This window comes from Diceros bicornis, chromosome 8, assembly GCF_020826845.1.
Source record: "Diceros bicornis minor isolate mBicDic1 chromosome 8, mDicBic1.mat.cur, whole genome shotgun sequence".
In the NCBI taxonomy this organism is placed as follows: Eukaryota; Metazoa; Chordata; class Mammalia; order Perissodactyla; family Rhinocerotidae; genus Diceros; species Diceros bicornis.
This window is the reverse complement of record NC_080747.1, coordinates 3,776,218-3,803,708: the sequence shown is the minus strand read 5'-3', so window position 1 is coordinate 3,803,708 and position 27,491 is coordinate 3,776,218. Positions and strand designations below refer to the sequence as shown.

General features: G+C 59.2%; 1 protein-coding gene across 4 annotated transcripts in view; it reads left to right on the top strand.

The window, feature by feature from the left end:
- Positions 1-2,505: 2,505 nt before the first annotated feature.
- Positions 2,506-27,491, top strand: part of SH3TC1 (SH3 domain and tetratricopeptide repeats 1) — a 55,796-nt gene continuing 30,810 nt past the window's right edge. Inside the window, exons 1-3 of one of the 4 annotated variants that reach the window (XM_058546654.1) lie at positions 2,506-2,717; positions 6,578-6,708; positions 26,269-26,488. In XM_058546654.1, coding sequence (XP_058402637.1) covers positions 26,317-26,488 — 172 coding nt within the window. In that variant the 5' untranslated portion in view covers positions 2,506-2,717; positions 6,578-6,708; positions 26,269-26,316. Of the gene's footprint in view, positions 2,718-5,342; positions 6,709-19,750; positions 20,060-26,268; positions 26,489-27,491 lie in introns of those variants that run through there. The other 3 variants (XM_058546652.1, XM_058546653.1, XM_058546651.1) reach the window with 3 other exon arrangements.

Below are 27,491 nucleotides of genomic sequence, written 5' to 3'. Positions count from 1 at the left end.
CTGACTCCCACTAGGTTCCTATAGATGACATCTCCCTGGAGCCTGGGTCCCCATGGTAATGGGTGTTTGAGCTATTTTTTTCAGGAACTGAACCCCTTGTCCACTTCAGGCCTGACTGAGACCACCAACCCCTCAACTGGGCCCTTTTGAGGGCAAGAGGTTGGAACTCCACCCTCAGGGCAGGCTAATGCCGCCATTCTGTGAACGTGTCCTACGAAGAGACATGAAGCCCGACTACGCTTGCGCAGATCATCAATCCCCTCATCTCCCCTCAGCTCCAGTCATTTCAGACCCCCTTGCCCCCTTCCCCATAGATACTCCTGAGTCCCTATTTTCGGGGAGGCGGATTCGAGACTTGTTCTCCCCGTTTTCCTCGCTTGGCTGCCTTGTGGTTGAACCCTCTCTCTCTGCAATCTCGTGGTCTCGGTGATTGGCTCTCTGGGCGCCGGGCAAAAGTGGACCCGGTGCGGTGACAGTTCTGCCCAAGTGGCTGGGTGGCTCGGGCCTCGGTCTCCGCGCCTGGAAACAGGGATAGTGGGCAGACCTGGCTGGGTGGGCACAGGGGAAGGCTGAGCGAGGACCCCGGCCCCCTGCAGGCCCTCAATCTGGGAAAGGACCCTCGAGGAGAGTAGCTGGGAACCTGACAACCTCTAAGGCCCAGGCCTGGCCTCACCTAGTCTAGTGACCAGCACACCCCCCGGACATTGCTCTCAGCCCAGGCCTGAGGTGACGCGCCGTCCGAGAGCTTGGGAGGCCTCCAGGAATTCTAGGACCCTGGGCAGGTTCCTGGGGACTGAGCCACCAGCCCCCACTAGGCCCAGGAGCTGAGTCACGGCTCCGTCCCTGCAGGGCGCCAAGCAGCGAGCCAGTGGAGCACCGGGTGTGGCCGTGGGCGTTGGAGAGCTTGCCCCCCACGAAGGGGCAGGGGGCCCTCATCTCCCGCCAAGTGGGCAGGGTGGGAACGCTGCCCCGTGTGGCCAGGCTTCCTGGATTTTCCAGAACAGCAGAGGTCTGGGTTTATCGTGAAGTGTCTACCCTTTCAACTGTTGAAAATGAATTCAGAGATCCTTGAGGCCCACACCAACAGAGTGAGGGCAGCTGGTGGCTGGTGACCCTCGCAGGGATGCGGGCTCCAAAGGCCGGGCCGTGCCCTGCAGAACCCCCAGTCCTGGGACAGCGCCAGACACGCGGCAAGCTCAGGAGGTTTGTGGAAAGAAGCCTAGGTCCTGGACCGGAGGGACCATGTCAGGGACCCCACAGCCAACCGTCACCAGATATCTGCCAGCAGGACAGTGTCGGAGCGTATCCGTGCTCTCATAATTCAAAGCGAAGAAAAAGGTCAGACACTTCGTACCTTATTCATTCGTTCATTCATTCACCCTCACAGATAAGGAGAACTGAGCAGGCAGCACCAGCCCAGCCCCGAGGCCCAGCTCAGGCCCCACAGCCCAGCGTTTCCTGCCTCCCCACCAAGCCAGCTCTCCCCTGGGACAGCACAAATCACCTCGGGGGGATGGCTGAGAGTCAGAGCCACCAAGGTATCTGATGAAAATACACATCTGTGCTTTGCACGCGTGCACGTGTGTAGGGCATTGTTTCGAGCCCTCAGCACTTACCAACTTGTTTATTTCTCACAAACACTGAGGGGTAGGCCAAGTACCTAGTGTTCTTCCATTTCAAAGATAAGGAAAAGGAGACACTGAGAGGTTAAGAAACTTGCCTGAAGTCATATGGCCTGTCCTGGAGGCCGTGGCCCCACCGTGGGGGGTCAGGGGTCTGTGGAGGGGGAGGGGAAGCAGTGTCTGTCACAGGCCCCAGCTGACTCTGCTCACCTGTCTGAATATCCGAAGGTAGACGCACCGTTTGGGACAGGGGTGCTCAGACTTGCCTGATGACAGGGATTACTTGAGAACTTGTTAAAAATCCAGATTTCTGGACTTTCCCCCGGAGATCCTGACTTAATGGGCCTGGAGTCGGTATTCTGTAACCTTAAGGACATTCCAGGTGACTCGTCACGAGCAAAGTTGTGAACCAGTCTCTCTGGACAACACACATGAGACCCTGCCCACCTTCGCCGACCCACTGCTGGCCTCATACTGGGCCCAGCACACAGTAGGTGCTCAATAAGTGTTTGCTGCACGCCCCAGCCAGCTGCCCTGGAGGAGGCCCAGCTACAGGAACCAGGCTCCAGCAAGAGTGGTGATCTCTCCTCAGCCCAGCTAAGGGGCAGCCCTAGCAGCTGTCCCAGGGCCCAGCCTCCCTTGTCTCCGAGGCACAGGGACCAGGAGGTGGCACCTGCCCCTCCGCGTCCCCAGGGCCCCTGGCACACCAGGCCGGGTCTGGGAGCCAGGCCCCTGTTTTCCGCCAGCTGCGGCAGCTCGCCCCGCCCCGCTTGGGAATGCTGACCGGATTGCTGACACTTCCAAGGGCGATAAGGAGGGGAAGGTCGGCGAGGAGACTCGGCCCCTTCCCGCGGCGGGCGGGGCTGCACGGGCGCAGCCAATGCCCCGGGCCGACTGCTCAGGCCACCTGATTGGATCCTGGAGGGCCTGGCGGGCTGAAAATGTGAGCCTTCCTGCCCAGGCCGGGCGCCGCTGTGGGAACGCTCCCGAGGGGCCGGGGCGGCAACGACGCAGGCAGCAGCGGCAGGTGAGGGGCGGGGGGAGCCTCTCGTCTGCCCTCCCTCCATTCTTTGGCAGCGTCTGACCCCTGGCAGGGTAAGTTCTAGACCACTGGGCCGGGTCTGCCCCAGGAGAAGCCGCCCCTACGCCCCAGCCTCAGCCCCAGCTCTGGGTCACCTGTCACGACAGGTGGGGTCAGGAAAGGGTGTGCTTGGGAGGTTTGCCCCAAAACCAGCTTGGCCAGGGACTGGCAGGGTGAGTGCCACTTCAGGCTGAGATTCGAGTGGCCAAGGAAGAGCCAGGCTAGTGTCCCCATGTCTGAAAGCTGGGCAGTGGAGCTGGACGTTGTCAGGTGGCTGTTGTGAGGCAGGGAGGCGCCTCCCCACGGTCAGGGGCCCTCTCGAGGGCCCAGGAGGCCTCGGCCCCCGGGGTCCTGATCCTGGCTGAGAGCCTGTGAGCAAGTGGCTCCGCCCCTCTGAGCCTCAGTTTCCCTGTCCGCAAGGTGAGAGCATTCGTGTTGGGGCCGTGTCCACAGGTGGTCACAGCTGCTGGTACTGATGACCCTGCAGAGGAGCAGGAGCCCTCGGCTGGGGGTCTTTCCTGGCCTCCAATGCTGCCCCGCCCTCCCTGGACGTCAGCATGGGGGCCTCTGCTCCCCCTCCTGCCCCCAGCTCCCCAGGAGCCAAAGTCCCCACAGCCCTGGGGATGACCCCTCCTTCTCTCTAGGGGGCCTGAGGGTGGGATTTGAAGGGGAAAGGGGCAGTGGGGAGAGCGATGAGGGCTGACACAGAAGGGCGAAGGAGGCGCTGCCCCTGTGGACCGGGGACCCTCCCTGTGGACTTTACACGGGCTGAGCCAGAGGGAAGGGGCTGCTCTGTGGCCCCAGGTGAGCTATTGCACTTCTCTGAGCCTCAGTTTCTCCACGTGTCAATGAGCCTGGTGACCCTCCCTCCCTCTTCCATGCAAGGCGTGCGTGGCCCCAGGCACAGTTTTATTTATGGGATTCTCAGGTGACCCATGGCAGGCGTCCTCTTCCTCAATTTGCAGAGGGGGACCCAAGGCTCAAGGGGGCACAACTTGCCTGAGATCACTGGCCGGTAGCAGCTGGACCTGGGGTGCTCGGCCTCGGTTCCCTGGGTGCTTCAGGCACAGCCAGGAAAGCCAGGCTCTGCCCCAGGGGTCCACTTTGCACAGCAAAGGGATGCATGGCACAGAGAGGCCCCGGGCTGCCCAAGACCACACGGCACGGGACCGAGACATCACCCTGCAGCTGGCTCCAGGCCCGGCCTGGATCCTACACAGCACGTGCTGTGCCCTCCACGTCTGCGGGCCTAGTGGTTCTCTCTCCGCACACATCAGAGCGTTCCTCCTTACTGGGACTTTTGCATAGACTTGATTGTTTAGGACAGTTTTATATTTACAAAACAACTGTAAAGATAGTACAGAGAATTCTCATAGCCCCCTCAGTCCCCCCATTACTAACATCTGACGTTCCGATGGTCCACTTGCCACAGCTAGTGAACTAATGTTGATCCATGATTACTAAGTAAAGTCCATCCTTTATTCAGATTTCTTTAGTTTCTACCTAATGCCTTCTTCTGTCCCCGGCTCCCATCCAGGACACCACATGACATTCAGTCGTCACGTCTCTTGGGCTCCTCGGGGCTGGGACAGTTTCTCAACCTCTCCTAGTTGTTCACGACCTTGGCATTTTATGAGGAACACTGGTCGAGTATTTTGTAGGATGCCCCTCAGTTGGGGTGGGTCTGATGTCGTTCTTGTGAGTGGATTGAGGTCATGGTCCTTGGGGGGAAATGTCTTCTCCCCCATCACGTCAAGGGCGCCTGCCGTCCGCGTGACCTCTCACCGGGTGTTGACCTTGACCCTTGGCCAAGGTCATGCTGGCCGGGTGTCTCCACTGTAAAGTTCCTCTCTTCCCCCTCCCACACCTCCTCTGGGAGGAGGTCCCCACACACAGCCCCCCCGGGGAGTGGGGAGGGGGCTCCCCTCCTGGACGGTGGGGTCCACACACATTACTGGGAATTCCTCTGCACGGGAAGTTTGTCTCTTCTCCCCCATTTGTTCATTTGCTCAATCATTTATTTATATCAGATAGACTCACAGATATTTGTTTTACACTTTAGGTCTAATACTAATCTAATAGCAATTAACCTAGTGCTGATTAATTTTGTTGCTAAAATTGTTCCAGCTTTGGCCCTTGGGGGCTCCTTCCCTTGGCTCCTATGTCCCTTTGAGACAATCCATCATTGTGGGATTTCATTCATTCATTCATTCATTCACTTCCTCACCTTTTTAGCACTATAAGCCAGGCTCGTCTTACAGATTTCCTGGCTCAGTCCTAGAATCAGCCATTTCTCCAAGAGTCCTGATCCCTTTTGTGGGAGAATGGTCTTGGAAACCAAGACCTGTCTGTGCTCTGGGTGTGCGTGTTGCTGCCGGGATGTCTTCTGTTTTAGGACTTCTCAGCTGAGATATATATGTGTATGTGTGTATACTAACCCGTGTATATACACATATCTATGTGTATACTCATATACATACTTATCCATGTATATACACGTATCTATATGTTAGTATATATGTGTATACTAACCTGTGTATATATACACATATCTATAAGTATACTAATCTATGTATATACACATATCTATAAGTATTCTAACCTGTGTATGTACATTATCTATAAGTATTCATATACACACATATCCATGAATATACACGTATCTCTAAGTTAGTACATGCGTATATACTAACATGTGTATGTACACATATCTATAAGTATACTAACCTGTGTGTGTACGTGTATCTATAAGCATTCATATACATGCATATCCATGTATATACACGTATCTATATGTATGTGTATACTCATACACACACATCTCCATGTATGTACATGTGTCTATATGTGTATACTAGTATGTGTATACTAACCCACCTGTATACACATATCTATAAGTATACTAACCTGTGTATATACGTGTATCTATAAGCATTTATATACGCATATCCATGTATATACACGTATCTATAGGTTAGTATATGTGTGTATACTAACCGGTGTGTATACACGTATCTATGTGTATACTCATATACACACATAGCCACGAATATACACATATCTACAAGTTGGTACACATGTGTATACTCACTCGTGTACAGACACCTCTCTAACAAGTACTTCCATATGTAATGGGTGTACCTGTATTCGCTGAACCATGAACTCACACTGTCTCCCACTCTGGCCCATCACCACGTGGGTCACTCCTGCCTCCTCCCTTCGGTTTTCTGTAGCTCCGGCTCCAACAGTGAGAAACCTGCCTTTCACCATCGCCCTCCACTTACTTAATTGTTCAGATTCCCGCTGTTCAACACACATATAGGAGTAGAAGTATCAGTGAGCCCTGCCCCTGGGGGGACCACGTGATCAGCCGGAGCCCAGCACATGCGAGTGGTTCCTCCAGACCCCGCTCATCGCCACGGCTGCCGAGGCTGGCCCCTCATCCCTCCCGCTTCAGCGAGGTTGATGCACACGTTTGTAAGGCAATGCACTGTTGGGCACACCTGCGTCTGTCTTGGGATGCCCTATCCCACTAAGTGTTTTTATTTGCACACATTAAGGCTCGAGCTTTGTACTGTCAAGTTCAATGTCTCTGACCAGTGGGTGGTGTCATGTACCCACTGTCACAGTGTCACACGGAAGTTTCCCCAGCCTGAACAATCCCCGGTGCTTCCCCTCCTCGGCCCCCGCTGTGAGTGTATCTTCCCACAGCTTCTTTTTAAGAGTGCAGCAGACATGAGGGCGTCCCATGCCCTGGACGACACGGAAGGTGGCACAGCACGCAGATCCCTCTGCGTCTTGCTGTTTCCCCCTCACTGTGTCTCAGGGATCTCTCCCTGTCGGCACTCGGGGACGTCCTTGCTCTTTGTCACAGCTGCGTGCCATTTGGCCCACGCCTGGACTGTGATGGATTTGACACCTGGGTGACTTCCGAGGTGTTGCTGATACAGAGCCTGTCCGCGCCCTTGTGGCCCTGCCGTCTTAGATGGGGGCCATCTCCGCACAGTGAGTTCCCAGGGTGGGGCGCTGGTCAAGGGTGAGCACCGTGTGCTTTCAGAGGCGTGGCTGGAGCCTGCCCTTGGATTGGCCCTGCCACAGTGCTCTCCACAGCCGTCAGGGGTGTGCTGACAGATGGCGGGGGTGGCCCAGCTGGGAGGTGAAGTCTCAAGGGTCTCTTGGGACATTCTGCACTCTCCTTTGTTAAGAGGGACTGAGCCTCATTTTGTATGTGACAAGGCAACAGACAGACGGAACCTGTCTGCTCCCCGTCCCCACTCTCCTTCTGTAGAGTCTTTTTCCTCCGGCACTCAACGGGGTCAGCTTCTCAGGTGCGGTTTAATTAGAAATAGGCTGGGGCAGCCTGCCTCTGTGAAGCAAAACCAGGGGCAAATTTTGTTTGTTGAAAATTAATAGTAAAGGGACTGAGGAAGAACACCAGAGAAACCCCAATGGAAGTACATTCTGCAAAAATACCCAGCCAGTCCTCTTCAACGTGGTCATGAAAAACACAGAAAATGTGAGAAACTGTCACAGCCAAGAGGGGACATGGTGACTAGACACGAGGTGGTGTCCTCAATGGGGTCCAGGGACAGAAAAAGGACGCTAGGGAAAAAATAAGGAAATCGAATAAACTCTAAACTTTGGTTAATAATGAAGTATCAATACTGGCTCATCACCATAGTAATGTGAGAGGTTGGAACTGGGTGTGGGTACGTGGGAACTCTGCACTGTAAATCTAAAACCATTTTAAATAAAAATTTTAGTTTAAAAAAAACGAAAGAAGAGCCACTAAAACAATTCAAAAATAAAGTTTTATTTTATTTTTTAAAAGCCGCTTAGAAAAGAGAAGGGACCAGGGGCTGGCCCGGTGGCATAGCAGTTATGTGCACACACTCCGCCACGGCGGCCCGGGGTTCGCAGGTTCGGATCCCGGGCGCTCACTGATGCACCGCTTGTCAGGCCATGCTGTGGCGGCGTCCCATACAAAGTGGAGGAAGATGGGCACTGATGTTAGCCCAGGGCCAGGCTTCCTCAGCAAAAAGAGGAGGATTGGCAGATGTTAGCTCAGGGCTGATCTTCCTCACACACACACACACACAAAAAGTGAAGGACCAAAGGCTGTGTTCTGCAGCTGCATGGTGCTCAGACTCTGAACACAGCAGCCCAGCCAGGTCTCTAGGGCAAGTCGTGCTCCCACGTCCCCATTTGACACCTCGGCACCATCCCGTAGGACAGGACTGCTATCCCATTGCGTGGGGAGGGTGAGTAAGGCTGAGAGGTAAAACAAGTCACCCCATTAGCAAGAGGCCCGTCTGGCATTAGGGTAGGTGAACAGGACGTCCGCTGGGCGCCCACCACGTGCTGGGAGCCAGGTTAGAGGCCAGGACTTCCGTCTTCATCGCTGGCTCTGATGAAGGGGCAGGAAAGACTGGAAGGCTTGTGGTGGAAGCACAGGGAGGGGTGTGCCGTGAGCGGGTCAGCAGGGCCCGAGTGAGGCCCAGGGCAAAGGAAGGAGCAGTCCCCCCCTCCTCCCCCAACCCATCCCAGAAGTGAGAGCGATCCAGGAGGGCTCCCAGAGGAGGTGATGGCAGAGCGGGCTTTGGAAGGATGCACAAGAGTTTGCCAGGTAGCCCAAGGACAAAAGAAGGCATTCCAGGCACAGAGGTGGCCTGAGCAAAGCCCTTCTCATGAGGAACAGCCGGATGTGGTGATGTGTGGACAGCTCCCTGCCCTCCCTGACTGGGCATGTGGGGCGGGCGATGATGGGAGACCCAAAGGCAGAGGCCCAGGCTGGGGAGCTCCTGAGGCCTCCCTTGGCCGCCCTGTGTCCCTGCCGTGCCCAGAGGCATTCCCCTGGGCCTCGCCTGCTTGTCCCTGTGGTTCATGACTAGAATCTAAAACCCAGAGATGGGCTGGGGCAGGGGTCCGCTCTGGCAGAAGCCCAATCAGCCTCCCCAGAGCCCACACCCTCGGCCCGGGTCCTGAGCTCTGGTCACCAGGGCCCCCAGCCTGGAGTACCTCTGTCTTCCTTGGTCACTTTTGGCCAAACATGGTGAGCCCCGGTGAGCTCTGTCACCCCGCCCTGTCGCTCGGCCCCCTGCTAGGGCCACCTTCTTCCCTTTCCTGGTAAGGGAGGGCTGGGGACCGGGAGAGCAGACCCTTCTCACCGTGGCTCTCCACCACGCCCCTCTCTCTATGCCTCTGTCCATGCTGGGACTTGGGCCTGAACCTCCCTTGCCCCCTCTGACACCTGCTCAAGGCCCTGCTCAAAGGTCATCGCCTCCAGGAAGCCTGCCCTGACTGCCCAGCAGAGTTAATTTCCTCACTCGTCACCCCTGCCGCCCTCCCTCACCCCCGTTACAGTCGATCTGTGTTTATCTGATGTTTTTCTCATCGTGATACCGGGGTTATGGGTTTGGGGAGGAAGAGCACAGAGGTTAAGCTCTCTTCTCATCACATCATATCAAGGGCACCTGCCGTCGACGTTACCTGTCGCTGTGGTGTTGACCTTGGTCACCGACTGAGGTGGTGTTTGTCAGGCTCCCCTGTAAAATTATCCTTCCCCTCTGTTTCCATACAGCGCTCTGAGAAGGTGGGCACGTGCACAGCCCACACGTGAGCGGCAGGAGGCTCCCCTCCTGGAGCGCGGCACCTCAGTCAATCAGCCGGAATTCTTCTGCGCGGGAGACTTGTCTCTTCTCTGTGTACTTGGTTATTCGATCGTTTATTCATGTCACTATGGGCTTGTGGACGTTGAGCCTACACTTGGGGTTATAATCTATTGCTGCTTTACGTTGTGGCTCAAATGTTCCAGCTTTGGCCATTGGGAGCTCGCTCAGTTGGCCCCTGTGTCCCTTTGACGTAGTCTCACTGTGGGGATCTATCTGTCCATCTGTCTATCTAACTGTCTGTCTATCTATCTACCTACCTCTGTCCATCCATCAGTCCCACTTCCTACTTTCTGGCGCTGGAAGATGCTCCAGGCTCTTTGTGAATATTTCCACCAGCGAATATGTCTCACATGCCGGGGCCTGGCTCAGAGCCCCTCCGCCAGGCAGCCTCCCTGGCCGTGTCCAGGCAGGACCGGGGGCTGTTTGGTGGCCACGTCCTCTCTGCTTGTCCTCCGTCGCAGCTGCTCCGGCTGCGCTGTCTTGTCTCCATCCGTTTCCTTGGCCGTTGCTACCACTGGGCGGAGAGCTCTGGAGGGCAGGGCCGTCTGACTCATCCATGTCCCCGGTGCCCAGCGCTCGGCCAGGCACAGGCAGGGCTGGCAAGTTTGGGGCTGGGCAATGCTGCCAGCCCCCGATCCTGCCCCCATTGAATAATAATGATGATAATCACTCTTCACGCCGGGCGGGAGCTGGGCCTGGGCAGATCAGAGACAGGAGCGCCACAATCTGTGCTCTTCATCACCATGTCGCACCTTGGCACATACGGTACAGGGTCAGTGGGGTGAACGGGAGTGGGTGTACGAGGCGCCTGGACCGCAGAGCTGTCCTTTGTGAAGGCAGAATGGCTGTGCCAAGGAGAGGGTGGGGGGCATGCCCATCCCGCAGCCGGTGAGGGGAGACTCCAGGGCTCATCCCCGGGAGGGCATCAAAGCAGTGGTTGCTCCGGCCACACCCCGCGAGACGCAGCCCGTGAGACATGGCAGCTAGGCGGCCAGACGTGTGAAGGGCGCAGGTGTGGGTGTCATCTCGACAAGGGGCTGCTGCTCGGAGCCCTCAGTGCAGCGGGGGTGCCGTTAATGAGGCTGTGACCCCAACCCTGTCGCTCCCGCATCCTGATCAGAGGGGCAGAGAGCACTGTGGCCAGGCCCTGCCGGGCACTGTTCGCACAGCCCATCAGGTCTCACCAGAAGAGGGCGGGAGAGGTCACTGGAGCCCCCACCCACCTCCAGGCCTGAGTGATTCCCTCCCTGCTGGCTGCCTCCCTGGAGAGCCAGGAAGAGAGTGTGTGCCTGCAAAATGGGCAGGGAAGAGGGTCGGCGCCCTGCACAACATTGCCTAATCTGAGGGGCAGGTTACTCATGTCTGGGAGAGACATATCTTGTGCACTCGGGCTCCTGTTCAGGGTCCCTCGGGGCTTGGACGGCCCACTCCCCCCATTGCTGGCACCTGTGTGTTAGTCATTCAACAAACGCTTGCAGAGCACCCCTTCAATGCTCTTGAGGAATTCATAGTTGCAGGGTCCTCCCGTGTTAACCAAGCGGCAGCCTACAGGGAGACCCCAGTCACAGCACAGATGTGCTCAGGGTCCTCGGGGGCTGGGGATGGGCTGCCTTGTCCTTGGGAGGAGGCAAAGCATGAGGGAGGCTTGTAGGAGATAGACAGGAGTCGAGGTCAGAGCCTGGGGGAGAAGGTGACCAGAAAGGGTGATGCGCTAATGCCGGGGGCGTGGGGGACACAGTGTGGTCAGGGAGCCCCAGGGCCCCAACCAGGGGTGGGCGGGGTGAGTGGTTTGGATGGAAACAGGTGGGGGAAGTGAAGGACCAGGCGCCGTTTCCTGAGACTCGGGGAGGGGCGGGGGGGTAAGGGGGCAGGGGAGGCAGTTGTCCAGTTCCACCAGAGAGGAGCGCCCTCGGGTCTGAGACGGCACCCTGGGTTGTCAGCGTGGGCGGATGGCTCTAGAAGTGCCCGACCTGCCCGCTCACACCTGAGGGCGAGTGTAGACGGAGAGGGGCTGCGGGGGGTGGGGGTAGGAGGAATACTGGGGGCCAGGTGGAAGGGTTCCGAAGAAGGGGTGGTCAGCTGGGCAGAAGAGTGACCCCTGAGAGGCCAGTGAGGTGAGGATGGGGAAGTGACCATTGGATTCAGCAACATGGAGGGTGCTGGTGGCCTGGAGGGGGCAGTTTCGGGGGTGGGGGCTGAGGCCAGGCTGAGAGGAGGGAATGTAGACCCGGCCGGGTGGACAGCCCCGGAGGTTCTGCCGGGAGGGAAGCAGAGAGACGGGGAGTAGCCAAACCAATAGAACCAATAGACCCGGGCCTGGGGATTGACAGCATTGTCCACGCGCAAGTCTCAGCACAGCCTGAGGGGACATCGGAGTCCCACGGGAATGTCCACCTGGGCCCCCGGCTTCCAGCCGGCCTGCAGTGACCTGGTTTCTGGGGAGACGGTCCTGGTTGAGACTTTCACTTCCCTGGGGGGCCTTCGGGCAGCCTATGCTCGGCTGGGTTAATGTTTGTGTAAGTCAAGTCCAAGATCCACCCGATGGTGACCAGGCTCCAGGGGATGTCCGGAACTCTAGGGGGCCCACACCCTAGTTCAGGAGTGTCGGGGTTTGGGGAGTGAGGGCCGACCAGATCGAGGTGTCCCTGGGGTCTCATCTGTCAGCCGGGGTGACTTCCCTGGGCTGGGAAAACGGGAGCTGTGAAGCACACGCCGTGCGACCCTGCCTGGGACCTTCCACTCCTGTCTCCTCTGCACCCTGCTCCCGGTCACGGCACAACTCAAGAGCCAGATGTGGGGGTGGGACGTGCCTGTCTTATGGTGGGAGATGTGACAGGAGGCCACACCAGTCCTGGCCTCAGTCCCTGTAGACGCCATGAAAACAACCTGAATGCCCTTCTGACTGCCTTCCTCTGAGGGCCCAAGTCGCATTATTTGGGGGTGTTGAGGGGGCGCCCCTCTTCTGAAATCTCCGTTTGTAGAAACACCTTGCCTTCCTGACCCCCTAGATGAAGGCGCACTGTTGGAGGAGTCCCTGGCACAGATACACCCAGGCACCTGGCTAGCTCGCCGGGCCGCCCAGCCAAGGAGGGGCCATGGGGGCTGCAGAGTCAGCAGTTGCCCTGGCCTGAAGGCGACGCCGGCCCCAACAGAGCCGGACAGATGAAGGCCGAGGCCAGGAGCGGGTGGGCGTCTTCGTCCCGGCCCAGGCATGGGAACTGCTGACACTTCCTGCAGGCCTGCGACCCTGCCCTGGGTGCCGTCAGTCATCTGGAAAGCCTGTTTGGTCCCGATAGCCTTGTTTTGCAAAGAGCAGTTCCTGAAATCTCGGGGCCTAGAGCTCTGTTCGTCTTTGATCAGGGCCAGAAATAACAAACACTGACCGAGCCTTGCTGAGTACAGGCGCTGTTCTAGCTCTTTCCGTGTGTCCAGTGCTGGCTGGGGGCTGGGCTCCAGGCTAGCGGCTTCTCTCTGTCCTGGGGATGCGTCTGTTCTCACACTTAGGTGTGCAGAGGAGTCAACCGGCAAGGCGTCTCCAGGCAGACTTCTGCCGGCGCCTCCTCCAGTCCCTCAGACCCGGGTGGGGCTCAGGAATGTGGTGCCTTGGAAGGCACGCTCCGGGGTCTCTGTCCCTTGTCTTTCTGGGAAACCGCATTAAGCCGGGTCCCATCTGCGTTTCACAGATGTGGAATCCGAGAAGGAAGGATTAAGGGACGCTGCTCAGCGTGGAGCCAGGTCAGCTGTGGGCGTCTTCACCCGCAGGACCAGGGCTGGGGGCCGACCTCTCAGTTACCTTTCATAGGAAAGGACCTTGCGACCTTGGGTGAGGGGCTTTCTCTTCCCGAGCCTCGGTTTCCCCATTTGTAAGCCTGAGGGATCTACTTTGCAACCTTACTATCCAATCCCCCGTCTGTATTTGGAGCTCATCTCTCACATTCTTACTATGGCTTCCTGATAACGCCCGACCGTTTAACTGCCTGTGTTTGCGGTCACTGGGTAACCCGCGGAGGAGGGGGCAGCGCCAGCATCCCGTCTTACATCCTGGGCCTGCTTCAAGCACTAGACGGTGGTCGTCAGCCCTCTGGTCATTGCTGCCCGTCCCGCGTTCCCCCGCCTCTGCCCACTCCCCGCTTAGACAGTCTCGATATTTTGAGCCTTTACGTGTTTCAGTTCCAGTGTGGCCGGGATGCCTCTGCGCTGACTCCTGCCCGCATTTGTGCGGTGGTTCTGAGCTGCTTCTTCACTAACACCCCCACCCCATTCCCCAGAGCTGGGCCCCACCCGAGGCCCAAATCCAGCCCCCGTCTGGTAAGTAAGGTTTCACTGGCACGCACCACGCCCACGCATTTGCTGTCACCTACGGCTGCTTTCACACTGCGATGGCGGGGCCAACCTATCTACCCTCAGGCCCTTTACAAAAAGCGTTTTCTGCCCCCTGCTCTGGAATTACCTATGTGGCTCTGGCAGGTCTTGTTTCTACTGCACAGGACTGCGGGAAAGCACCAGAAGCCTGGTGGAGAGGGGAGTAGTCATGTATCCCCACCCTTCTTCCCTGTCTGCATTCCTGAGATTCACCATTTATGGCCTGTTGTAGATTAACCCTCAGGGTGACAGTGTGATCTGGGCCTCTCCTGGACTTTCATTATCCCCAGTCACCCGGAAGTGGCTTTAACAAGCTGCATAACTGGAGCAGGCTTGTCCTGGTGACAACTGGGCTTAAATGCTCTTCTGAGCTGGCCCTGTCCTCGGGAAGACCTTTATACCCATCTCTGACTAGTCTCTCTTCCTTTCCAAGACAGGAGCCTCCACCTCCAGGAAGCCTTCCTTGATTTCACCCTCCTCCCTTCTCCCTCCCAGGCTTCCCTTTGTCGCTACATGCGTCTGTGTCATCCCAGTCTGTTTTCAAGTCTGTCTCCCCACTTGTCTGTGAGCTCCTTGTGAGTGGGGACCCCGAAGGTGGATCTGGGCTGGAGGGCCAAGATTGCTGGTGGCAGTGGTAGCTGCGAATCCTAAAGAGCAGAGCTATCTAGAGGTACAGTGTGGGGTCCGCCAAGAGGCCAGACCATGTGCTCAGGAGGCTGTTGGGATCAAAGCGCGGCGTCGGGGAGGGCTGGAAAGATGACCCAGCCTTTCCGAACCCGGGCCGCCAGTAGCGGAGCACGGGCACTTAACTGCTAAGCCACGGAGCCGGCCCGACAATACATCATCTTGAAGGAAGCTTTGAGCATCTTTCATCTGAAGGACCTTGGGGAGATGGGGAATGAGTCACAGTGTCTTTAAGGAGACACAGGATGCCCCACGCTGCACAAGCTTCAACACGACAGTCCCCATGACCCCTTGAGGAGGCCATGCTGAGGATCCTTCCCCCTGTCACCTCTCTGAGCCTCTGTTTCCTTGCATGACTCCTCAAGGCCTCATGGAGGACATGGGCCAGGCCAGCCTCCAACCCTGAGTGTGGGCTGTAGGTCCTGGTACCAGGTGCATGCTGGCCTGGCCTTCCTCACGTCGACACAAGCAATCCAGAAATAATCTATAAATCAAAATAGGGGTGAGTTTATTATGAGCCAGCCCTGAGGACCGCATAGCCAGGGAGAGTCCTTCCACAAAAGAAGGGAGCACCCCAAAGAAGGGAGGTGCACAGAGTGGTTATATACCATCGAAGAGCATGCATCGCATATGATTGGAACGTCCCTCTTACAACAGTCACGAGACTGCTCTGTCGGCACAGCAGTTGGTGAACACAGCAGGTCTGTGGTGTCAAGGTGGGTGGTCACAAGGTGAGCACAGCAGGTCAGCAATCAACCCTTAATTTAGGGGGAGATGCTTATCCTTAAGGAAATGCTGATGTGGGGGAAGTTACATCCTATCTTAAGGGCGTCATTCTTGTCTTTGGGACACAGTAAATGCTTAAAGCAGATGCATAATGCGTGCTCAACGGCCATGTCAGGCCCTTTTGGAAAAACAAGTTCAGGCCGAATTAGTTTTACACCAAACTAGGCTTCCTCATGTACTCCAATATATCCTATTGCTTGTCATTTATTTAGCATCCACGTGCTTTCCTGGGAGATGGTGTCTGTGCCTGTGGCTTCTACGTTGGCTAGAAAATGTGTCCCTTGCACCCTGTTTGCCTGGACTCCTGAACAGCCAAAATGCAGGAGGTGAAGCCGTGGCTCGCCCCGAAATGTGTGCACTCCTCCCCCGGGGAAAGCCCCGCCCTGGGTGGGCGAGTTTGCTGTCCCTGCAACTCTCACGCACCTGTTGTGCAGCTTCCCAGCCGGAGCAGCTTAGAAAGCGGAAAGTCTGCGGAAGAGGCAGGCGGCGAGCGGTGAGGAGGGATCTTGTTCTGCACGGGAGTTCTGGCCGCGGGCGGTGGGGCGAGCATCCTGGCGCCCACTGCTCCTTACTGTTGGGTGAGACATCAGCTGGTCCCCGCAATCCGGGAAAGGGCAGAGGCGGGTAGTCACCTGAAAGAATTGAAATTGGGGTTTGGTGCTTACAGGCATGAGGGTTTGGTTCTCCAGAAAACCCCAGACTCGGGCAGGACTCGCTTTCCCGGGGTTCTTGGGAATCGGGGTGCTTTTTCTCTGGCTGCTTGCCTTGCATCTTAGAGAGCTGGGGCGTCTGCTCTGGCACTGGGCGGCCCTGGGATCCAGGCTGGTGCTGCTGCCCAGGGGCCTGTGTGACCCTGGGCGGGTCCTGTGTCCTCTCAGCCTGTTTGCTACCCAGCCCAGCGGGATCGTGATAATATTCACATGGGACAGGCTGTAGCCCATGGATTTAGCATCTTCTTGGCAAGTGACAGTTGGAATGTATTACGACCGTGTCAGGGATCAGAGCACTTAGAGATCTCTAAGCTCAACTCTATTTGAAAGGGGGGAAACCGAGGCCCAGGAAGTGACAGGTTCTCCCAGAAGGACTCCCAGACAGGCCTCTTTAAGGCAGGACTGTGGGTCTGCCCCATGCCGCAGCCTCCAGGAGGGACTCTTTTTGGAAAGCCCCCCTGACCAGGAAGGCATGTGTTCTTCCTCTGGAGGGCTTTTGGGGTGTACTGTGCAGAGCTGGGATGTGCTTGCAGAGCTGGGGTACATTCTGTGGAGTCAGGGTGCAGAGTTGGGGTGCCCTGTGAAGAGTTGAGGAGCACCGGGCACAGTGGGGGAGGCTCTTGGAAACCCCCTCTGGCCTCGGGCCAACAGCACAGCTGCAGAGACAAACAGGATACGAGGTCTCGGCCGCAGCAGGGGACAACGGCCACGAGAGGAAGCATGTCCAGACCCTTTTATGGATATGGAGCCCATCTAAGGCCCCTTTCAACACAGTTTCCAGAAAAACAGGGAGCAGAAGCCATGCATCTTGTGTCCTGCACAGTGTGTGGTTCTGAGATCGGGCTGGAGAATTGGGGCTTCCCCTCACAGAGGGGAGACGGAGGTCGTGAGGGACAAGGGACATGCCCAGGGCACACAGCGAGGGAAGGAGGGAGGTCTTGGTGCCCAGGCCCAGCTTCTCTCCGCAGCCAGGGCCTCACTGAGCAGTGGGACAGGCCAGCCCTGGGCTGCGTGCAGGCGTGCTGTGCGGTGGACAGCGGGGCCAGGGCACTGGTGGAGGTGCCAACATTCCAAACACTTTCCCCTTCCTTCACTTACCTGGAGCTCTGTCTTCTGCTCTTGGGGGGCCGAGGGCACAGGAGAGGACCGGACACTGGCATTTGTAAGGTGGACAGACATCTAAGTTCGGCTGTGTTAGGCATTCTGTGCTTGGCCTGCTAGAGAATTCTCGAATCTAGTTTAATCCTCAAAGTGACCCAGAGCAAGACCACAGAAAAACCGCCAACCCCACCTGGGACATCCCTGAGGTTGTGTGAGCAGCACAGCAGAGCTGGCCTTCAAGGCTGTGTCGGAGAGTTGGCTGGCCCCGCTCCCACCCCGAGTGGCTGCCTGCGCTGGAGAGGATGGGACCCGGCGCTTCACCCTCCGGTGGAGAAGGCCAGGAACAGGAGGTGCAAGGCCTTGCAAGAGGGGGTGCAGCGGGGCGGGGAGGGAGCTGGAGAAAAGCCCCCTGCCCGCTGGGCTGGGCAGGAGGGAAGCGAACAGGAGCCGAACGGAGGGGAGGGGAGATGGAGAGGCAGGTGTCTGTGAGGAAGAGGGGTGGCTGGGCCTTGTTCAGGACCCACTTCAGGGCTGGGGGGACATGGGCTGGAAAGGACTGCAGGCCGCTGAGGCCGAGGGGAGCTGTGGCGGGAGGGCGTGGTGGTCAGGCAGGCGAGTGTCGGCGTGCACTAGCTCCCGGGCCGGGCCGCTTCGCTCTCCATGGTGTCTAGGTGTACTGCCCGGGCAGTGGTCCCACAGGTGTGTCCACCGGAACCTCTGAACGTGGTGACCTTGTTTGGAAAAAGGGTCTTTGCAGGTGTAATTAAGGTGAGGATCTTGAGGTGAGATAGTCCTGGATTATCCACTGGGCCCTAAATACAATGACAAGGGGCCTTGTAAGAGAGAGAAGAGGAGACGCCCAGAGGAGGGGGCCCTGTGACGATGGAGGCGGAGACCGAGGTGAGGCAGCGATGAGCACAGGAACGCTGGTGGCCACCAGACGCTGAAAGAGGGAGGAAGCAGCCTTGCCTCAAGCCCCCAGAGAGAGGGCAGCCCTGCCCACACCCTGATTTCAGACTCCTGGCCTCCAGACTGTGAGAGCACAAATCTCTGTTGTTGTAAGTCTCCCAGTCTGCGGTGCTTTGCCACGGCAGCCCCAGGACACTGACACGGTGACCATGACAGCCGTCCTTCCAGAGAGAGATCACTGTTCCCACTCCGCAGAGGGGGCAGCCGGGCTGGAAGAGCTGCGCTGGGAGCAGGTGCCCCCCGCCCTCTGGCTTCCTGCTCCCCTGGGACCCACGGAGGGGCATGAAATGCACGGCTGACACTTAGCCTGTGGTAATGGGCGACTGTGAAAATGTCCGCCCGGCACCTCTGGCTCCTACATGTGGTCACCGTGCATGTCAGTGGTGTGCAGGTGGGCCTGGCCAGGGTGGGGTGTGGGGACCCCAGGGGCTGGGCCTGGCCCTGCCAGTGAGCTGCTGGGCCCTTGATGGGAGTGGCTTGCCAGCTCCAGGACACAGTGGCCAGCTCTGCCCAGTGAGGGGCTTGGGTGGCACGCAGGCCCTTAGTGAGGGCCCTTCTGGGGCACAGTGTGGACGTGCCCACAGCATCTCCAGCTGCTTCCCCAAACCTGGGCTCTGGGCTGGGGAGTTTGTGACTTTGGGGGTGGCTGTGCAGAATTCTGGGGAGTTGACCAGAGAAAGGACGGACATGTGGGAAGGTGAGGGGCGAGCAGGCCCTGGGCAGGAGTGGTGTCCCCCACGAGTGGCTCGGCCTGGACCAGTGGTTCTCAGCCTGGGCGATGTTGCCCCCAGGGGACAAACGCCTGGAGATGTGTTTGGCTGTCACAGCTGCGGAGGCATCTGGTTGATAGAGGCCAGGGACACTGCTAAACCCTCAGGGCACACAACAGGCGCTTTCCCAGGACAAAGAGCAATCACCCCCATGTCAGGAGTGCTGGGTTAGAGACCCTGGCCTAGGGTGGGCCTCGGTGTCCATCACACCTGGTTCTGGGCTCATCTTCTAGTTGCCACTGGCCTTGGGCATGTCACATGACCTCCCTGAGCCTCAGTTTCCCTCTCTGTAAAGTGGGCACATCACCACTTAATTTAGAGATGATTCCTGGTGTTGAACCAGGCCACGTGTGAAAGTTGGGCCTACCCCAAGCTTGGATGGAGGAGAAGGTGGCCCTCTCGTCCTGATTCCTGGGGCTGGCTGGAGTCTGCAGCCGGAACCCACACCCCTGCCTCAGCCAGGTCACGAGAGCAGGCGGGAGAGTGGGGGCCACGGGGCCGACCCCAGCTCAGTTCCCGCTTCTTGTCTGAGCCCACGGGAGACCCAGTCCGGGCTCCCCAGCGAGCAGGGCCGAGATTCCTGCTCTCAAACCCAGGTCAGGCCCGGAGCCAGCGGGAAAGCAGAGAAGGCAGGAAAGCCTGTGGGCCGGTCCCTGTCTGTCCCCCGCGTGTGTCTCAATTGATCGGGCCAATGGGCCAGGACAGTCCCCGGGCAGAGGGAGGGGGCTGAATGGGTGTCTGTGTATGTGAGCGCTTGTGTCCGTCTGTGTGTGCACACCCGTGTGTGTGTGTGCGTGTGCGTGTGTGTGCCCCTGTGTGTGTGTGCGTGTGCGTGTGTGTGCCCCTGTGTGTGTGTGTGTGTGCAGTAAGTGGGAGAGGAACAGAGAGCAGAGCTGAGATTGGCAGGGCGGGCTGGCCGGCGGCTGGTGGACTGCTCCAATCCCGGGGGCTGAGGAGGGAGCTGAGGTGCCCCTGGCCTCCACCTCAGATCCCGGGGGGCTGGGCAGCGGGCAGGCGGGCCAGGGGCCGGAGCTGGTCCAGGAAGAAGCTAATAATCAACAGGCCCCAAGTCAGTGCAGCAGCCCTGGGCCTGCCTCTCGCCACCCGGCCAGGCGCAGGGAGGAAGTGGGGCAGGAAGCCGGGGGCGGTGGCAGCCGCCATGCAGTCAGCCGGGCTGTGGGCGGCCGCTGGCTGCCCGGTCAGCAGAGACAGCCTGCGGGGCCAGCCAGCGAGGAGCTGGGAGCAGCCACCAGGTCTCTGTGGCCTGGCGGCCTGGGAGCTGCCTCTGAGGAGCGGGGTGCAGGTACGGGGGCGCTGGGACAGGTGGGGGCACCGGGACAGGCCCGGCAGGCGTTGTCCGCAGATCCAGGTCCTGCCACAGTAGGATCTAAGAGCAGTCTCTTGCCTTTCACTTTCTCAAAGACTTTTCTGACATTTTCGGATTGTGGGGAGCAGAACTGAAGTCTGGGGAGGCCTGGAAAGCAGTGGGCAGTGGGTGGCGGACCCCGACCAGAGCCCCAAGAGCGCTACTCGGGCTGACTGGCGGCGACCGCGTGGTAATGATGTCAGATTTGATCAAGCACCGTCACTCCTGTGGTCTTGCTTGACCTTTCCTTCATGGGGCACTCGGAGAGTGCGGCCAAGGGTCTGGACAAGACAGGGATGTAGCCAGCAAGAAGGAATTCCAGGTCTCGGGGGTCTCAGGTGGGACCCCCACCCCGGGTTGGTGCCACATCGGGCAGACACCACCATTGCCCAGCCCAGGGTGACGCTGCAGCTGTGACCCGGCCACTCTGAGGTCACCACTCCTGGGCCTCTTTTCCATCAACAGAACGGGACGAGAGACTTGACTAGGGGCACCAACCAGACAGTTCCAGGGGATGACGCTGACCCAGCCCTCTAACGCCAGGTCTGGCCCTGGGCACAGGGTCCCGGCACGCCACTGTGACCCTCCAGGAGCCCCGGCCCTGTCTGTGGGGGTTTCCAACCTTTTGCAGTTAGCGAGGTTCATAGATATGATGGACGGCAAAGCGACACAGGGGCGTTAGTGGTGCTGGCCGTGGCTGGGGCAGCCTGCATGAGGGGTGGCCACTTGGGGGATGGCCCCCCAGCGCCCAGGGTGGGAAAGCTGTGGCTGGACTCGCGGTGGGGGCAGGGTGGGGGCTCGAAGCAGGGCTTGCCCCAGTTAAGGGTGGGTGCTTGAGGGCTGGACTCGGAACCACCTGGGTTCAAATCGCACCTGTGCCCCGCTGCTCGCGGAGCCTCAGATTGCCCACCTGTGAAACGGGCACAGTGACGCTCCCTCCTCCAGGCCGTCGTGAGGATTAAAGGAGAATGCTTAGTTAGCACCTCGGGGGGGTGGCTGCCCTTATGTGATTGTCAACACTGCTGTCGAGAGTGAGGAGGCTTCCTGTCAGGGCATGGCGCCAGCATTTGATAATTCGCACAAAATACCCCGTTCACAGCAGAGGAAATCGAGCACGGGGTTGCGGGCTGGACGAGCGTCCTGGGGCGGCCGTGACAAAACTCCACCCCAGGGCCACAGCAGCAGAGACCACTGCTCTCCCAATTCCAGGGCCCCTAGGGGAGGCTCCGTCCTGCCTCTTCTAGCTCTGGGGGCTCCAGGCGTCCCTGGGTGTGGCTGCAGTGGCCAGTCTCTGCTCTGTCGTCACAGGGCCTCCTCCTGTGGGCTGTGAGTCTGCGTCGCTCCTCTTCCTATGAGGACACCGGTCATTGACTTGGGGCCCCCCTGCTCCAGTGTGACCTCATCTTAGCTTCATCTGCAAGGACCCTATTTCCAAATAAGGTCATCTCTGAGATTGCAGATGGACGTGAATTTGGGGGGACACTGTTCATCTCAGTGTGAGGGGTGACCAGACAACCCTCAAGAGGTGCTCCTTGGTGACGTGGATGAGGTCTACGTGGGCCCTCAGAGTATTTGTTGACTATGAGCTCAGAGAAAGCTCCAGCCAGACCTCCCCAAGCCACCTCCTCCTCTCGTCCAACCCACGCTTATTAAATACCGACCGTTCCCTGGAGCACCATCAGTTCAGTCCCTCGACCTCCGACCTCCGACCTCTATGTGGGGCCGTGTTTCATTCTCATTCTCAGGAGAAGGAAGCTGAGGCGTGAAGAGGTCTCCCAGCCCGCTGACCCCAGGTCTGCAACTTCTGGTCCAAACGCCCGTCCCCCTGGGGTTGGGTGCCGGGCTGGGGCCTGGGGCCTGTTGCTGAGCCACCAGGCAGCCCACCTGGGTTTGTCCGGACAGTGAGCTGAGCAAAGAGGATAAAGGCCGGAAGGAAGAAGAGTTTCCCAGGGCTCCTTGATGGTGGCCGGCAGGCTGCCTCTAGGGAGCACCGGACACCGCCCAGCCAGGGTCTGGGCAGCCCCTTCTGCAGTCGGGAACCTGGTAGCCCAAGTGAGGTCATTTTAGGACCCAGCGGGGAGCAAACCCTCCCACAGAGATGGAGCCCACTTCCTCATCGCCGGCTGTGACTAGGAACCCCAAGCTTACGGTTGTCACCTTGTCACCACAGCCCCTCCTGCTTGGGCACAGCTGGCTGGCTGCATGTGCTGCGAGTCCCTCACAGAGCAGGTGGGAGGTTCCTGAGCCGGGGAGCCGCCCCTTTCCTCGGGAAACCATCCCTGAGCCGGCTTGGGGCAGGCCCGCGGTGGGCCGCTGGGCCGGAGGCAGACGAGGATGGGCTGGTTCTGGCCTGGAGGAGGAAGGCGGGATGAGAGGCAGACCCCCGCATGCGGCAGCTCACCACCTGCTCCACCACAGGGGACAGGGGACGGGAAGGATGAGGTGGCAGAGAGGGGAGGGCCAGGACCCGGGGGAGGGGACGGGGGCAGGAGCTAGAGGCCTCACAAACAGAGTCCCCACAGGTCAGTGGATGAATTCACACACTCTCGAGGGCCTCCTGTGCCGCGGAAGGAAGCGCAGACGGGAGGGCAGCCCGGTGTGAAAGCCACACGCTTCCTGGTCCCCACACCCTCCTGGGGCCAGGCTGCGGTGCAGGCACTGATGGGGCCGGGATCGTAGTTTCCAAAGTGGGGAGGGGAAGGGAGCAAGCTCCCAGACTGGGCTTGGCGGGCTCTGGGGAGGGGGCCGGGACAGGAGCTGCGTCCTGAGAGGTGGATGCAGGGGCTTCGAGAGTGACGAGGGCGGAGACAGCCCCCGGGGACCAGGGAACAGGGCGTACAGGGCGCCAGACCGTTTCCCAAAGGCGTATCGAGAGCTCTACAGCCATGCCCAGTTCCTGGTGCCTCGGCCTGCCCCCTCCTCCCTCAGCTGAGCAGCTTCTCTGTGGGGGGTGCTGCCCAGAAGGGCGCCAGGGCCCCCTGGATGCCCCCTTCCCGCCCGCCCACCCCAGGCTGTGTCCCTGCCCCTCAGGGGTGGTTGGCGGATGGGAAGCACAGTTGGAGCCGTGGGTGGGGAGGGACTCCCTGAGGCCACTTCCTAGCACTGGCCTGTCTCTTCTGCCTCCTCTAGGGTCAAGGGGTTTGCAGCCTGGGGGGAGTCTGAGACTCAATCATTGCTCTGCGGCTGCCCAGCTGTGTGGCCACTCTGAGGGTCCCATGCTTCACCTGGTCAGTGCTGACCCCTCGGGACAGTCAGAGCTAAAGTGGCCACAGAGGTGTCTGGCAGTCTTTCAGCTCTGCCTCGGACCTGTTGTCACCTCTGTGGATGGCCACCCCTCCACCCCTCCCTCTCTCCCCGTGCACGTCCCCCCTTAGTCAGGGTTCCCGCCTCCCCCACGGAGCCTTCCTGGCTGCCCACCTCTCTTCTCTCCACCTCTGGGGTTAGGAGAGCCTCTCTTCCCTTCATAGAACTTGCTAGGAAACCATCACCGCCCGCTTCATTTCTGGACCTCCAGCCACCGCAGGCCTGAGTTGTCCTCCTTCTGTCCCCGCTGCCCAGCGGGGAGCCAGCCACAGGGTAGGGGTCAGTGGCATTTGTTGAAACAACAAAGACTTCGGAGTGTGGGGTCCAACCTCCCCCACTCTGCAGACCGGGGCGATGATGACGGTGCCCGGGCCCAGCCCACAGCGTCGGGGAGCTCAGGGTCGAGGCCAGTTCTCAGGGACAGCAGCGCCCAAGGGGGAGCGGGCTCAGGCTGTGCCCTGCCGCCCGCCCCCCCACTGCCCCTGCCCCGGGCACTGAATGTCTCTGAGGGGTCGCTGGGAGTTCCGGGGCTCAGCGTCCTATGACAGCCCCTCCCCACGCGGCGGTGGCCGATCCCCCAGCTGAGAACTGTGCCGAGGGTAGGAGGTCTGAGCCGAGGGTAGGAGGTCTGAGCCGAGGGTAGGAGGTCTGAGCCGACGGCAGGAGCTGGCAGGTTGGAGGTTGGGTGGTGTTTCTGTGTTTGCCTTTTAAAGATAAGGAACGTGAGCACTGACGTGTGTGTGTGTGTGAGTGCCTGTGTGTGAGTGTGAGAGAGTGTGTGTGAGTGTGTGTGTGTGAGTGTGAGAGCATGTGTGTGCATGTGAGTTGCCCACCCCAGATCTCCAGGTTCCTGCCTGTGGAATGGGGAGATGTGCCTTTCCCGTGGGCTGCTATGAACCTGGCTGAGCCACCTGGCACGTGCAGGTGGTGACACAGACTTGTGTCCGAGGCTGTCTGGGAGCCTGCACCTGTGAGAGTCGCCGCTGTCCTGGGACTGACCTGGGTCCGTCTCCAGTCCCTGGGGCCTGGCCAGCTCCTGGGTCGGGAGCCTGGAAAGAGGGCCGGGCAGGGGCTTTGAAGTGGACCGGGTTCTGTGAATACTTCTGAAAGTATCACTTGCTGGGTCTAATAAAGGTCCAGCTGCCCCTTGTTTCTGGTGAAAATCTGAGGCGGGCCATAAAGCCAAGGCCCGTGGCAGCTCCCACCTCTGGTCCCCCCGTTCGATGCTGTCTGCCCAGATACTGGAACGAAATTCCAGAGGTATCGAGCCGAACCCCTTACTCTGGGTTTCAAGTGCTTCGCTAGCTCCCCTCTGCTCTCAGGGCGCTCAGTGCTGTGGGGGCCCTGCTTCCTCTGTCACAGCCTGTGCCCCGTGTCTGCACCCCAGACCCGCGATGTCTCTACAGCTGCCCCCGCCCACCTCCCCGTCTGCCCGTTCCCCGCCATGGCACCAGGGTGGAGCTGGGAGATGGGACTACAGGGGCTCTTGGGGGCTCTTGGGGTCCAGGCCTGGCGGACACCCCTGGGCTCGGAGCCCCTCCTGGGCCTGGTGCTCTCTGGGTCTGCCTGCTTCCCAGCACCTGCCACACAGTGCGGCCGGCCAGGATGAGGCCAGACTTGCTTTCCCACTGTATTTTTGTCCCCAGAGAGTGGGTCAGAACTGTGATTTGCTGTCTCTGTGCCCTCTGCTCCGTGCAGACAGAATTCCCACCGGCCTGTTCTGGGTTGTAAGTTGAAATCTCACAGCTCGTGATCAGAGGGCAGTGAGGCCCAAAGTGAGGGGCTTGCCTGGCTCGTGCGTCCTAGTCAGGCTCTTAACTGACCTTCTGCATGAGTGAGCAGGGCCGTTCCTTGTCCCCTCTGTCCCCAAGGTGGAAACCGAGGGTGGACGTGGCTGATCCTGGTCCCTGTGGCCACAGTGGGGGTCTGCCCTTCGCTCCTGGGCCCTGACCCAGGACGCCCGCCCCTCCCTCCCAGTCGCCCCATAGATCCAGGCCTGAAAGGGGACTCTGTGTTGCTCTGCGCCCTCTAACTGGTGACCAAGCCAACCCCAGGAAACAGTGATACATAATGTCTGGCTCTTGGGGGGAGGCCCAGGGGCACCCCGGGTGGGGAGCAGTCGCTGCTTCCTCCTCAGACACTTCCTCCTCCCCTGCCCTCTGCCACCCACTTCCTTTCTTCCCTCCCAGGGCAGCCTGGGACATGGCCCATTTCCCGACAAATAGGAAGGCATTCCAGGGACCCTGCTAGAGCGCAGGCCTCTTCTGGTGGGAGCATCGGAGCCCGCTGAGCCAGCCCAGGCCACAGGGGTCGTATAAGGGGCCCCTGAGGCTCTGGGGAATCACGGCGCAGCTGAGGCTGGTGTGAAATGCAACAAATGGCAGTTCGGGAGAGGAGGCATCTCTGGGGCATCTTCGTTCCAGCCCGAGCTGGGTGGACGCGTCAGGGGCTCATCTCAAAGCCGGGGGGCCACGTGTCCGACGACACGTCCGCTCTGCTCGGCCCCTGCACCATCCTCATTGCTCTCACGTCGTCTCGGCGATTGCAGTAACGTTCTGGGCATGTCAGGCCCTGAGCTATGGCCTCGGGGTCTGTTGACGAGCAAGAATGGGTACCCCACCTACCTGCATGGATGCCCAACCCGGCGGGCGAGGCATCTTCCTGGTGGGAGAGGAAGAGACCGGTGAGCAGAGCTTGAAAGGATGCACAGGGGTCCACCAGGCAGAGGGGAGGTGCTCTCTCCTCTTGACCCCAACTCTGGCGGCAACATCGTGTTGACCCCAGCGGCCTGTCTTCCCAGAGAGGCCGTCACTGCTGACCACTACCCTCTACTGTCTCCACAGGGCCCAGCCGGGCGTGCCCAGTCCTTGGTGCTGAGGACACTGCCAGTCATGGAGGACCCAGCAGAGGTGGCCACAGAGAAGCCAGCCCTGAACGGGAGGGGGCCTGGAGGGCCCTTGGGACGCAGTGGCAGTGGCGACAAGGTCCGGAGAGTGGCCGTGAGCTCGTCAGTCGGCTGGGAGCAAGCAGGGCCTAAGGAAGCCAAGGCCCTGGTCAGAGGCGGTGAGTGTGGGGTGCACGGTCCACCCCATCGTCCACCCCGCCCACGGGAGGAGCGGATGTCTGCACTGCCAGTGTGTGTGTTGAAAGGGAATGACTGCCCAGTGAGTCCTCCACGAGAGAAGAAGGCCCAGCTCGTGTTTTTCCAGGGGTCCGTCTGTGATAAAACTGGTGTGGAGACAGGGGAGGGGCTTGGAAATTCTAGAATGGCTGTGGAAATTCTAGAATGGCTGCATGGATGCGTTTATAGCTCTTTCACAAACGTTTGCATTCCCACAGTCCTGCTTTGTCCTTGGGACATGAACCCCGGGATTACTCAGGATGGGGCATCCCTCGTTCCCCGGGGGGCAAACTAGGGCCCAGAGAGGGAGAGGACAATTGGGCAGGCCAGGACTGGGGCAGGGGAGGAGAAGGCTGAGCAGGTGTGACCGGCGTAGACACTTCCCGCCCAACCAGCCCAGGCACCGCACAAGAGGGGCTGTGATGGGGAAGGGAGGCGGGGCTGGCTGTCTGAAGACCTGGTTCTAATCCTGATTGTCGCTGGGCCATTGCTTGACTTGGGCCTCAGTTTCCCCACTTGGAAACCTGAGGGGTGGCATAGGTAATCTCCAGGACCCCTCTTTCTACCTCCTTGGGCCCTGGAGGAGAGGAGGGAAGGACAGGGGGAGACCAAGGTGTGCCCAGAACCCTCCCCGGGCCAGGGACAGCCTGTGGCTCCTGTCCCTCCCCAGGCTTCCCCATCGTCACGTCATCCACCCTCATCCTAGACACTGCCTAGCTGCCCACTGGGGCTCTAGGGCTTGGCACACAGTAGATGCTCAATAAGTATTTGAATGATCAACGAATGACTGAAGCATAGGAGAATGGAGAAAAAACCTCACACAGGGCCTGACACGGTCCGTGCTTGGCAATCGGAGGTATTTTTATACCTGTTAGTTTGGTCTTTGCGGTGTGAGTGGAGATGGGATGGGCCAGGGTGGCACCTCGTGGATGCTGACTCACAATG